This window comes from Rattus rattus, chromosome 9, assembly GCF_011064425.1.
Source record: "Rattus rattus isolate New Zealand chromosome 9, Rrattus_CSIRO_v1, whole genome shotgun sequence".
NCBI classification, from domain to species: Eukaryota; Metazoa; Chordata; class Mammalia; order Rodentia; family Muridae; genus Rattus; species Rattus rattus.
In genome coordinates this window covers 16,773,888-16,786,939 of record NC_046162.1, presented here as the reverse complement: position 1 = coordinate 16,786,939, position 13,052 = coordinate 16,773,888, and the positions used below count along the sequence as shown (strand labels likewise).

Sequence of the window (13,052 nt, the reverse complement as noted above, 5' to 3'; positions counted from 1 at the left end):
GCATCTCTTTTCCAGATGAAGTTATCTGAGGCACAGCAGATTTAAGAAACCTGACTAAGGTAGAGCGCTTGCCTAGGAAGCGCAAGGCCCTGGGTTCAGTCCCCAACTCCGAAAAAAAAAAAAAAAAAAAAAAAAAAAAAAAAGAAACCTGACTAAGGTCACACACTATAGAATCAGGATTTGATTCTAAGTAGCCAGGCTCCAAAATGACCTCCCCAGTCCAAGGGGGACATCAATACTAACCCTAACCCACACCATTCCAGACAAAGTGACAAGAAGGGTCACTCGTGACAGAAGGGTGAGGTAGTCACTCCCAGGAGTGTCAGAGTAATTGACATCTCATTGGCACCCTCGTTAATAGATTAATCCTGGGTAACAGGCAAGGTGACAATCAAGTGATGGTAAACCAGGCTGAGTCATTCCTTTAGATGTGACCACAAGGGACTCCACACCTGTCCCTTTGAACAGGACTTTCAAGTGCAAGGAACCAGCAACCAGGAACCTGGGCCACATACCCCACCCAGTGATGACACAGACTCCCTCTCTGACTCTCAGGGCCACCCGACAATATGGATGTCATTGACTCACACTGGGGTGGAATGTTGCACTTCAGAGCAGGCTAGGGTGGCAGGGGTCTCACAGAGTCTCCTAACACGTCTGCATGTCTTTGTGGTAGAACTGTGACTTTTGTTTTTTGCTTTTTAATGCAGTTATTGTTAATAGGAACTGTTTTGAGAGTCTTCCTGTGCACCTAGATTGGTCAGTAAGTGTCTACACTAATAACTGTAGCAGCCCAGCAGGGACTCCTAGACATTCAATATCAGCTCAATACATTTCACTTCTACTCCCGTCCCCCTGCCCCAACTCCTTGCCATCTCTCTTCCCCTGTCACAGACCCTGGGGACAGGACTTTGACCATAAGCCCCTGGAGATATGAGCTGTAGACAGACCATAAAATGCCTGGTCCAATTAATGCCTACATCCTGAGCCCCAAACTTATGCAAGCCCTGGAATTAAGGGTTACAGAAGGGCCCACCCTAAAGATGAGTAAATCTTTATTGTCCTAAACTTTATAGGTTATTAGGGAGGGTTAAGAAAACAGCCCAATCATTATAATTAGGAAGATTAAATAGGCCAGGGTATTTTCAGCCTCATTAGTCCTATTCAGGCCTCCTAATCCAACTTGTTTGTTTGTTTGTTTGTTTGTTTATAGAAACAGTCTTACTATTGTAGACCAGACTGATCTTGAATTTGCAAACCTCTGCTTTCAGCCTCTTGAGTGCTAGGATTAAAGGTGCTCTTCTGATCTAAAATTAATTGTGGAACATATAACTCAGTCCAATTAAAAAAAAACCAAGCAAAGAACAAAGAAATGAAAAATGGTAGCACTATAAATGGCAAAGCAGCAGAGTGGGTTCAAACACATTGGTCACTACAATAAACATAACTGAGTTAAATTCTCTAATCAAGGGACTGGGGAATCTAGTTCAAGTTGGTGGAGTGCTTGACTAGCATGCATAAAATCTGGTGGTTTCAGTTCTCAATCTTCATAACTTAAGCATGATGTTTCAAGGTTGTAATCTCAGGATTTGGAAGATGAAGGAAGGAGGAGAAGGAGTACAAGGCAATCTTTACCTATATCAAAAATTCAAGGGGTTGGGGATTTAGCTCAGCAGTAGAGCACTTGCCTAGGGAGTGCAAGGCCCTGGGTTCGGTTCCCAGCTCCGAAAAAAAAAAAAAAAAGAAAAAAAAATTCAAGGCCAGCCTGGGCTACATGAGACCCTATCTGTCCAAAGACAGATTTCCCTCCTTGGAACTCACAGAAATCCACTTGTATCTGCCTTTCAAGTATTGGTATTAAAGGTGTGTACTACAAACCTGGCTTGTATGACGTTTTAAGACCTACCTACAACTATGTGGTACAGGAAAGGAGCATAAAAGAACAGACAGTGACGTTCCAGGAAGCCGCCACTGAAAAGGGAAGTATAATCTGCACACCCCTAAAAACAGGACAGAGCATGACATCAGTATTACTATTGTGGTTACCCCTGACTGCACAGCCCAGGCACAGAGGCAATTGCCTTTAAAGCTTCTGTTTTAATTAGCCTGAGATAAGATATATCCTGGTAGACCTCCTCAGGGTACTCTGAAATACAGCCAGGGCTGAGAACAAGGAACTGAAACAGAGCGACTGTTAAAGCCAAGCAACAGGAATGAGAAAAAATTCCAAGTCTCCACCAGAAGGAAATCTTAAGAGAAAGCCACATACAGGTGGTGTTCAATAAATACCAGATTGATTAGCCAATTGACCGATACTTTCCCTACTAGGAACTTCTGTGTTAATTAGACAGTCAGTTCCCCCACACCCAGTTATTAATCCTTGGGAAGTCAACCCTCCACGGTGTGGGTTGTTGGAGCAGTAATTCCTGCTCTATTTTTAAGGCCTGAACTGTCTCTGCCCAGGGAAGGCCACCCACCTCCTGGCTTCCAGGCTTCCAGTTCTCATTACAGAGACACAAAGGTCAAGTCACGAATATAGTCTTGAAGGTTCCTATGGTATTTACAGGGCTCAAGCTAACTGTGGTGCCTCTGGCCATTAGAATGTCATTCTGAGTTAGAGTTAAGTCATCATGACCCAGTTGAGCTAGCAGAATAGTTCCAAAAAGAAGTAGTCACCCCTGTGTTTGCCACCAGGACTTAGTGGGTGTCACAGCCATATTCATTACAAATTCTCTTTAAAAAGAAATAAAAGGTCATTTATATCAATCATATTCCAGTCCCCCCTCTTAGGAGTATATAATTTTATTTAGTTTGACATTTTATTATTTTTATGTGTGTGGATGTTTTGCCTTACATGTACGACTATACACTACAAGTTTTCCTGGTAGTTAAGGAGGTCAGAAAACGGTGTTCGACCCTCCGGAACTGGAACTGCATAAGGTTGTGGACCACCATGTGGTACTAAGAACTGAACCCAGGTCTTCTGTGGTAATAACAGGTGTTCTTAACTGCTGAGCCATCTCTCTAGCCCACCATTTATATTTTTAATATATCTGTTTGTCTACATCCAAATGTTAATGACAAAATTGTGTTTTGTCTTTTTTGTTTGTTTGTTTTTGTTGCTGTTGTTAGTTGCTTTTGTTTTGAGAAGAGTTCTCCTCATGTGGCCTAGATTGGCCCTGAGCTCACCATCTCCCTGCCTTAGCCTCCCCAGTGCTGGGATTGCAGGCCCGCATCACCACACCTGGGTGCTGTTTGTGCATTCTTAAACCTACTAACATTCTCTCTTGCCTTTCATCCACTTGCTTTGCCTGCTCAGCAAATTGTATCCCCGTGAGGATACAATGTGTCTCTTAAAATAGCTCTTAAAATGACTTTTATCAGTCTGTCTCCTGACAGCCCTTGGGCTCTGCTTAGATGCCCCCATCTCCCCTTCCTTCTTATATTTCAGTAGCCTTCATTGTTACCCTGCTGTTTACTCTGCCCCATTCCTAGAGCAGGTCAGAGGCTGGATGGGGGTGGGGCACACTGCTCAGGTTTCAGTATTCCCTTTTCCAGGGAGAACTCTGCCCTCTTCTGCTCACCTCCAATCCCTAGCCTCTGATCTGACGGCTGCCCCCATCCCTTCATTCATGGTCCAATGAGCTACCACATAAACCCAAAGACCAAGATAAGATTGACTTATTCGAGACAATGTGTCAATGGGTGTGTCCCAGCCCAGAGGCTTTCCAGGGCTCCCCAAGTAAATCAGGGAGAAGGGAAAGGGCACTTTAAGCAGGAGACAGAGCCTGGGCAAAAGCCTTGTGGCTGGCTAGGAACAGCATGGTGACAGGATAGGCACTCACCCTATGCAGGGTGGTGTTGGCCAGCATCCCAGAAAAGTTAAACGTTGGGAAAATTGTCCTCACATGCAACAGTGACCATGCCTGCAGCAGGGACACGGACCATCTATTCCGTTAAAACAGGAGTGGCCAAGGCCAGTTGCAGGCATCCAGACCCCAAAAGGCCCTGTGGGCTGTGAGTTCTGGAGGCAACAGTGGGGACCCATGTCAGGGAGAACAGGGCAGCAGGAGGCCTCTCAGGCTTGGAAGGCTGTGACTAAAAACAGCAGAAAGAACAAAGCCCCGAGGCCAGTTCCCCATTCTGTTGCCTAGACAGGCTGAGGCAGGCGGGAGGGCATGGACGGTGCCAGGGAGGTCCCACACTGCCTACTGGGGTTGCTGTACCCTAGGAATGCCTCATCCCCTCAGCTTTGGGTAGTAACTGACACTGACAGGGTGTTAGCTGAGCTTCCTTCTCTCTCTGGAGGCTGGCCCTTGACAGTGCCTGTCTTTAGCAGTGCTTCCCTTCCCGTAGGCTCAGTGTCCTAGATCTCTTCATCAGCCAAAATGTTTTGCACAGAGATCTGGCCAGACTAGGACGTGGTGGCTCCTAAAGGCAATCTCAACACCTGGGAAACTCAGGCAGAAGAACTGTCAGGAGTCCCAAGCTAATCTGGGCTATGTAGTTAATTGGGGGTTAGCCTGGGCTACAGAATGAGTTTGAAACCAGCTTGGGATATATGTATATATGTATATATGTATATATATGTATATATGTATATGTATACAGATGTATAGATGTATAAATATATATCTATATAGATATTGAATTCAAGGATACTGTAAGCTACATAGTAAGTTGAGACCCTGCCTAAATACCCTTCCCCCAACCCTACAAATAAATAATTAAGTAATTAATTTAAAAATGGGACAGGGGCAGTACAAGAGTCTGAAGCTCTGGAGCCGACATTTGGCCACCTGGCTGGAGAGTCTCTGGACTGGGCTGCCACCATCCTCGGGCATGGGGGTGGGATTCCTCCTCCAGAACCCTTGGGCAGCAGCAGAGGCCTCCTGTGGGCTCGGGGTGGGGTGGTGCCTGTACATTCAGTCTCAGTGTTCACTCCTGGGGGGTGGGACCCGGCCCATGTGGTGGGTATGAGGTCAGAAGGGCACCTTACCATATTCCAGCCACGTTTACCCTTCTTTGGCAGGTGCAGGGAAGCGGTGGGCAGTTCACTATGCCCAAGACACCCAGTTTCTTAGAGGATGGGATGTTTTGCTGACAGGCCCTCCCTTAAATCATTCTCCTTCCATCTGTCATGCAGCAGTGGGTGCGAGCATGGTGGGGTGCGTGCATAGCCTACTTGAGTCTGCTGCCTGGCAGGCTTCTAGACTTAGCGCCATGTCCCTCTTAGCAGTGTGTGATGGCTACCTCCTCTGAGACTGGTCCAGAGCTGGACCTACCATACGGTCACTTTGCTGGTCCACCCAGTGGGGGTTGTAACACGACTCCTATTACTCAGCCGATGAAACCGAGGCTCAGAGATACAGAGTCATCTCCTCAAGGTCACACAGCTCTGGAGAGGCTTGAACTCATCCCCAGAGGACACCACACCCTGTTCTTAGATACCAAGATGGTCAGGGTGCCCCAAGATGTTCTTCTTGCGAGTCCCCTCCCTACACACAGGCTCCTCCCACGGGGGCAGGGCCATTGGTGATGGTTACTCTTGATTATAAACTTGACAAGACCTAGCATCATTTTGAAGACAAACTTTTGGGAGTACCTGGTGAGGAGTTTCTAGACTGGGTTAGCTGAGGTGGGAAGACCCATCCCATGGGATCCCAGATTGAAGGAAGAGGAGAAAGTGAACAGAGCACCAGCATTCACCCATCTCTGCACACTGAGGGTACAGGGTGTCCAGCTGCCTCACACTCTGGCCGACCCTGCCTCACTACAGACAGTTAGTTCCCTTAGAACTGTGAGGTAAACCCTCCCTCCCAAAAGTAGTGTCTGTCGGGAATTTTGTCAGGCTGTGGGTGTGTGTGTCGGGGGCAGGGGGCAGGACTGGAGGTGGGCATGTGAGACAAGTTCTACTTAAGACCGGCGACCTGGCCAGTCTGGAACTCATGGGGATCGCTCGTCAAGGTCAGTCTGACCCCAAAGCCAGGTCTTTTTTTTTTTTTAAGATTTATTTCTTTCATGTTGCTACACACTGTAGCTGTCCTCAGACACACCAGAAAAGAACATCAGATCTCATTACAGATGGTTGTGAGCCACCATGTGGTTGCTGGGATTAGAACTCAGGACCTTTGGAAGAGCAGTCAGTGCTCTTAACCACTGATCCATCTCTCCAGCCCCCAAAGCCAGGTCTTAAGGGTTTCACTCAGACACCTTTCCCCAGAAGACTTCATTGACGCACTCTGACCTGACAGCCTCACATACAGAACACAGATTGGGAGGGCTAAAGACCCAGTCTGACCCATCAGTCACATGGTCATACCTGTGTTTAACCTCATCTTATCTCCCCTACGTGACGCCAGCAACTGAGAGCCTGGAGTTGTCCAGGTCTCCTCCCTCTGCTTTGCTCTGCCCACGGGGATATCATGGCTTATTCCTGGGATTGTAGAAGGTGCGTCCTCCGCGTTCATATGCTTGTGTTCACACAGGGTCTCATGCAGCTTAGGCTGGCTTCAATCCTTCAGGAATGGTGGTGAACTTCTGACCCTCCTGCCTCCACACACATCCCAAGTGCCAGGATGACAGGCATATGTCACCGTGTCTGCTTTTACATAGCTCTGGGAATCAAACCTAAGGCCACCAGCAGCAGCAGCAGCAGCAGCAGCAGCAGCAGCAGCAGCAGCAGCAGCAGCAGCAGCAGCATCACCACCCTCATATGTTGACGGTCCCTCTGGTTCTCACCCTCTTCTCTGGGTTATTTGGTTTTCTCCTTAGCTAATACTCACTAATACTCTGTCATTCCTGTTCCAGTGAAGAAAGTGGCTCAGAGAGGTCAAGAACCCCCACTAAAGTTGCACAGGGTTCAAGCATGTACTCGACAGTACCTTCCTGCCAGTCTAGATGCTATCCTTACTGACCTGTACCAGCAAGCCTGACCCTGTCATTAGCTCAGGTGTGAACACCAACTTCCACACCTGAGCTAATGACAGCTTAGGAACCAGGGTGACAGGAGCAGCGGGGTTCACACCCTGCCCAGAACCCCTCGACCCATGTCATCTGCTAAAAGGCAAACAAACAGGGAGGGGGCATCTCTGTTCTCTGACAGGGATTTATGCTGCCCAAGCCCTTGGCTGCCTGGGCATAAAGGCCCTGACTTAGGGCTGCTGGGTCCCCTGAGCTTGGGAAGGCACTAACAGCCCTTGCCTGGGTACTTCTGCTCTGCTGGAACTTAGCTTTCCTAGCCTTTGCTCCACTGAAATACTTGGCAGGCAGGGAAACAGATTCAGAGTTTCACACCAGTGTAGCAAAACCAGGATGAGCAGCAAGGCTTCTGCTCCCTGGACCTGAGTTCTTATCCATCTTCCCCTAACGTTTCCTTCCCTGGGGACTGCACCTTCCCTCAGAAAGCAACGGAAGAGCCACAGAGAACACAGAATGCAGGGATAATTAGGGGGGCACTCCCTATGACGAGCAGTCACAAACACACAGACACACACAGACACACACACAGACACACACACACACACAGAGTTCTCACTACAAGGCTGGCTGGGCACAAGCCAGTGCTGCAGTTGTTTCTTGTAATCTACAGCTCTGGGGAGGCTGAGGCAGGACGATGGAGTCCAAGGCTAGGCTGAGTTACACAGTGGTTTTAAGGCAAACCTAAGCTACATAACAAAAGCCTGTCTGAAAAAAAAAAAAGGTAAGGAAAGGAGAAAGAGAGAGAGAGAGAGAGAGAGAGAGAGAGAGAGAGAGAGAGAGAGAGAGAGAGAAGAATAGGCACTAGGCTACCCTACTACCCTACCCCACAGTTAGGTCAGGAGCTAGTCCTCCAGCAAGGGAGAGTGTGCACCCTGGGCTAGGAAACCATGAAGTGTCTGGTCTCTACTCAGGGCTGGGTGACCACAAGAGACCTCTAAGGTGAGGTGCATGGCCAAGGCTGCCAGCCAAGGACTAAGTGGGGCTACCTAGACCAGGAGGAAGGCAGGACTCTGGTACTTAACCACCAGGTTCTCAGAGTCCCTGCAGGTGGAAAGGATGGAGATTCTTCTAATCCTCCCTTCCCGGCTCTCTTGGTTTTGCTGTTTGGCCCAAGCCAGGCTTTCCAGGCTAGAGGGCTGGGAGTGTGGGGGTGGGACCTGGCCCAGCTCCTGGGATGTGTGACTCTCCTCCTGGTGAGGACCACAGGGGCCTGACCCCTTGTGGGGCTGGCACGGAGTGTCCGATTGTGCAATACTCAAGAGAGCAGCCCAAGGACTGGATGGGACCCCATCTGGCTCTGACAGCCGGTTGGATCAGGCACAGAGGAACAGTATGAAGGGCCCTGCCCAGCTTTTGGGGTTGTGAAAGACTGAAAGACAGGGTTGATGAGGAGAAGGCTGGAGAGGGGAGGGGACCGCAGAACAAGGGAAGAAATTGCTCTGAGCTTCAAACAGCCCTGTCAGTGGCACCTCAGGAAAGCAGAATTTCTGAAATCATGAGCACATGCAGGCCACACTCCAGGCTGCAGTGGCTAGGGCACACTGTCTCAGTAGGTGGGTCTGGGTTGAAAGGCAGAAACAGTCAGTGGGAAAGCTCTGGGTAGAAGCTCCTGTTTTGCCTCCGTCTGGAGTCTGGGGAGTGGGGAGGATCTGTTCCTGGGCCAGTGGAGGAGCACAGCTAGGTGCTGAGCCTCTCTGCCAGGTGAGCTGTAAAGTTTGTCACTTCTCATCTGCCTAAAGTTCTTTGGAGCGACCACCCCCCTACTTCCTCTGGAGGGGTGCCAAGTCAGAGAAACGAATTTCACCCCTCCCTCAATCTCAGCAACTTCACCAGTCTCCCCCAAACCGGTTATTAAACGAATGAATACATTAGGCTTATCAAAACCGACGTGGGCTGTCTCTATCCAGACACATCAAGACATGTCATTCGCTTCTCGGGCGGCCCTGAGAACCCAGGGATCGCAGACGCGGCCAGTTTCGGGGATAGGGGGGTGGGGAAGCGCCAGGAGCCACACCCCTGAAAAATCACGCAGTGAGAAATTGGCCTGTCCCCACCCAGCCGGGCTGAGCGGGAGTCTAGAGAGCTTGAGAATGTCTTAGCATGGGCCCTGGGGGCCCCAGGACCCACCGTGGCCTCCGAGGGCTCCAGCGCAGGCAGGCAGGTGCAGCCGGGGACAGGTGGCTCACCCTCGAGCCACCATGTCTCACAGCCCAGCGCCAGCAGCAGCAGCAGCACCTGCGCGGTCTACAATTCCCGCAGGGGATCGTCCTACACACAACTTATTTTCCGAGTCCCAGGGTGGAAACACGACATTTCATGACCGAGATTCCAGGTTCAGGACAATTCCCCAGCTTGGTGTACAGTCAGTGCCTTGTACTTCTTACTCAAGTCCCCACCATCTAGGCCCCCGAAGTAGCGCATCATGGGGCTCTAGAGTCCCTCCTGTCACTCTTGGTGCCCGCCTCACCGGTTCTACTCCAGCAGGGCAGAACTTTCCAGTTAGAGAGGAACCTCCGCAGAGCGTCCCCACGCATCCGCACTCAAGGCTCAGCTCTAGGTCTCCCTCATCCTAGCTCAGGACGCCCCCTCACCTCCGCGTCTGCACCGTTGGGCTGTATTTGCCTTTGTTTTTCTTCCTGAAGAGCGAGTGCATGGTGGCGCTGGGGACGGAGGGACCTGGAACGCGGCTACGGGCCCGGCGCGCACCGAAAGCGGGCGGCGGGCTCAGGTGAAAAGCGGCGGCGGAGGCGGCAGCGGCGCGCGGAGCCCCTTGTGCCGCGGCACTGGGTCACTACAGGAACAGGGCGGGGCGATCGCCGGCCACTTGCTTGCCTGCCGCACCCCGGGAAGGTGGCGCTTACCTTGCAGGCGGGGCTTCGGACGCACTCCCCGAGTCCCTGCCGGACACCGCCCCCGTTGCCCGGTACTGCAGAGGCTGCGCAGCCTGTCGCCAGAACCTGGCCGACCGGGCCACCTGCGCCAGGCCTCAGAGGCCGCGCCCATGGTGCACATAGAACCTGGCGCGCCCCCTGGCTGAAGGGTTTACCTGGGCAATCCCAAAACACCATGACACTCCTCTTGTGATGACCCACAGGTGGGACCTCAGACAGTTGTGGGAGACCAGAAGTGGTAGTGGGGGTCAACAAATCACACTCAAGGTGGGGGCACCGGGACTGGCGATGGCCACAGCAACGTATGGGAATGAATTTGATTCTTGTGGCCACCTATGGTGGACTTCTCTGAGAGTTGCTTTACTTACTGCCCTTTGCCTCAGTTTCCCTCCTTGGCCAAGGGAAGATAATGACGACCCCCATCCGGAAGGGTTGTAGGAGATTCCTGTAGCCAATTCACCAAAGAGCTTGGCACACAGTGGCAGGAAGCAGCTTTGAAGGACATAAATATCCCTTGAGACGTTCATAACCCCAGGCCCTGGCATGATAGCGACTTCATGGTGGATCATAAAAGCTGTTTAGTTCTGGCTGAGAATAGCAATGTTGCGTAATCCCGCCCGCATGTTCTGGAGTGAGGTTGCACTGGGGGTAGAAGAATGAGGGAAACATGGAGTTTTATCCCATTCAGATCTGTACCCGCATGGCAGGAGCTCACAGCAAAGGACACATCTCTGGTTTTGTTGGCTACTGGGAAACTGTGACTGGGTAGGAGTTAGAGTGAGAGAGAGCCGAGAGGACTCAGTGCCACCCTGGGGTGGGGGACCGGGGTGGGGTGGGGAGGTGGTAACTCATCTCGGAGGAGGCACGCTGGAGAGACAGCCAAAGGGCTTACAGTTCAGGTAGGGGAGACGAGATCTTGAGAGTGGAAAGGGACAGACAGCTGTGGGACTTGCTCACACCGTCTAGAGAATGGGGAACCAAGTTCAGCTGTCTGACTTCAGCCTCTGTCCCAGGGGTTTAAAATAAGGAGGTCCTGTTCAGGGGTGTGGCTCAGTAGCTAAGAGAACAACACTGCTCCTGAGAGGACCCTGTTAGTTCCCGGAACCTGCTAGGCAGTTCCAGCACCAGGGTATCCGATGCCTTCTTCTGGACTCTTCACGCATCTGCTTTCATGGGCACATACCCACACACATGCACACAATTTAAAAAATGTATACTATATATGTATATATCTAAATTATAAATAACTGTCGAGGGGTTTGAAGAGATGGCTCAGTGGTTAAGAGCACTGACTGCTCTTCCAGAGGTCCTGAGTTCAAATCCCAGCAACCACATGGTGGCTCACGACCATCTGTGATGAGATCTGATGCCCTCTTCTGGTGTGTCTGAAGACAGCGACAGTGTACTTACATAAATAAAATAAATTAAAAAAAAAACTGTTGAAGTTAAGACAAGAAGTGCAGAGCCTGAGAGTTGGTGAGCACGGATACCTGCACAGTGTGTTTTTGTATACATAGAAGGCTTCTGGAAGGATCCATGAGAAACTGTTCACCTTGACTCCCTCAGAGGAAGAAAGAGACTTCACTGGGGAAGGAGGGGAAGTAGCCAGGATAGACTGGCATTTGGATCTTTCCTCCGTCTCTTTGCGGCTCTGGGGAACAGTGAGAGAGTCCTTCCGCCTCTCTGGCGTTCAGTTTCCCCCATCAGTGAAGTGGATAGAGAGGCAGCGTCACCAGCACGGGATGAGATAGTGAGCCCCTGGCACAGCCTGATTGTGAGTAGACAGAGCTCAGGGAAAGCAGGGATGCGTGTGTGTGTGTGTGTGTGTGTGTGTGTGTGTGTGTGTGTCCTTTGCTACACTCTGTCAGCTCATTGGATGCCAGGGACAGCTCTGACTAAAACTGCAAACACTCAAATCCTTTTCTCAACAACTCCTGGGTGGGTATGAAGTGGTGCTGGGGAAGTGATATGGACCGGGAGCTGCAGGCCAGTCAGTTTGGGGCATTGCAGAAAAAACAACACTAAAATTACCTTAGGGTTTCATGCCTGATGATCTGCTCTGAGTGCTCCCTGTGAGGTGAAGCCCTTAGACTCTCTGCTTAAGAGGGACCCAGTAGCCTTTTCTCTTGGGAAGGGAGCCATATTCTGAAAGCCACAGTGCCTGACTGGTTTGTGGCCACCAGATGCAAGTGCCCAAAGCTAGACACCCCTATCTCTACCCCGAATAACTTCTACTCCCAGGCTCAGGGCAACTGGGCCTGGTGCCCACGGACTCGGCTGGGCCGGGCCCAGGAGTGTTGGAGGGAATTAACAGATTAGGGGAGGAATTCCACTTGGCCTTCAATCAATTTCTCACTCCATGTTCTAAGAGTGTCAGCCCAGGGCTCATGCAGCTGTGTGTGCACGCACGGGTATGTGTGCACGTGTGTGTGCACATGTGTTCCACACGCAGCTGTGGGCAGGCAGGATGGGGTCGGGGATCTGCCCTCACTCGTACATCCTCTGGGGGCCAGATGGGGTTAGTGCAGCTCTGCCAAGCTGTCTTTTGCCAAGTGACTCATCCCCTCTGCTGTGGCGGGGGCGGGGAGGCCAGCACGGGAGGATTGCGTAGGTAGGGACTTGTTCCAGGATGGTCAAACCTTTCTGAGGAGGCACCTGCAGAGCCATGCGGTGCCCAGCAACCAGTGACCCTTGGCCTCTCATACCTGTCTCTTTCCAAAGCTGGAAGGAGGGCCCTGTTTCGTTGTTGCAAGGGTCACCCACACCCTCTTTATGCTCAACATTTCCCCAGAAGTTGGAGAGGAATGTACACTCCAGGCTCCCTCACTCTGAACCAGTTTGAAACAGGAAGAACAGCATTCTCTCAGCCCAGGAACAGAGGGGCCCTGCTTACAGGACCAGGATGGAGTCTTCTCCTCCCAGGGTGGAGGCCCAGCTTGATCCTCTCATGGCTGGACCCTCTCTCCTCTCCCATATGGCTCCACCTTCCCCTGAGGAATAGATCCCAGCCAGGCATGGTGCCACAGACCTGTCACTTCAGCTGAGACTGAGGCAGAAGGATTAAAACTTCAAGGCCTGCCTCAGCTCCAGAGTAAGTTCAAGGCTAGCCCAAGTAACTTATCAAGGCTAGCCCGGGTGACTTAATAAGACCCTGTCACCGAACAAAAATCGTAAGAGCTG

The 13,052-nt window shown here is 51.1% G+C and overlaps 1 protein-coding gene across 1 annotated transcript in view; it reads right to left on the bottom strand.

Annotated features, from left to right (window-relative positions):
* The window catches only part of Ppl (periplakin), a 46,502-nt gene extending 36,745 nt beyond the window's left edge, over positions 1-9,757 (bottom strand). The window contains exon 1 of the mRNA XM_032912559.1: positions 9,573-9,757. Within this exon, the coding sequence (XP_032768450.1) occupies positions 9,573-9,634 (62 nt within the window). The 5' untranslated portion in view covers positions 9,635-9,757. The remainder of the gene's footprint in view (positions 1-9,572) is intronic.
* Between the last annotated feature and the right edge of the window lie 3,295 nt (positions 9,758-13,052).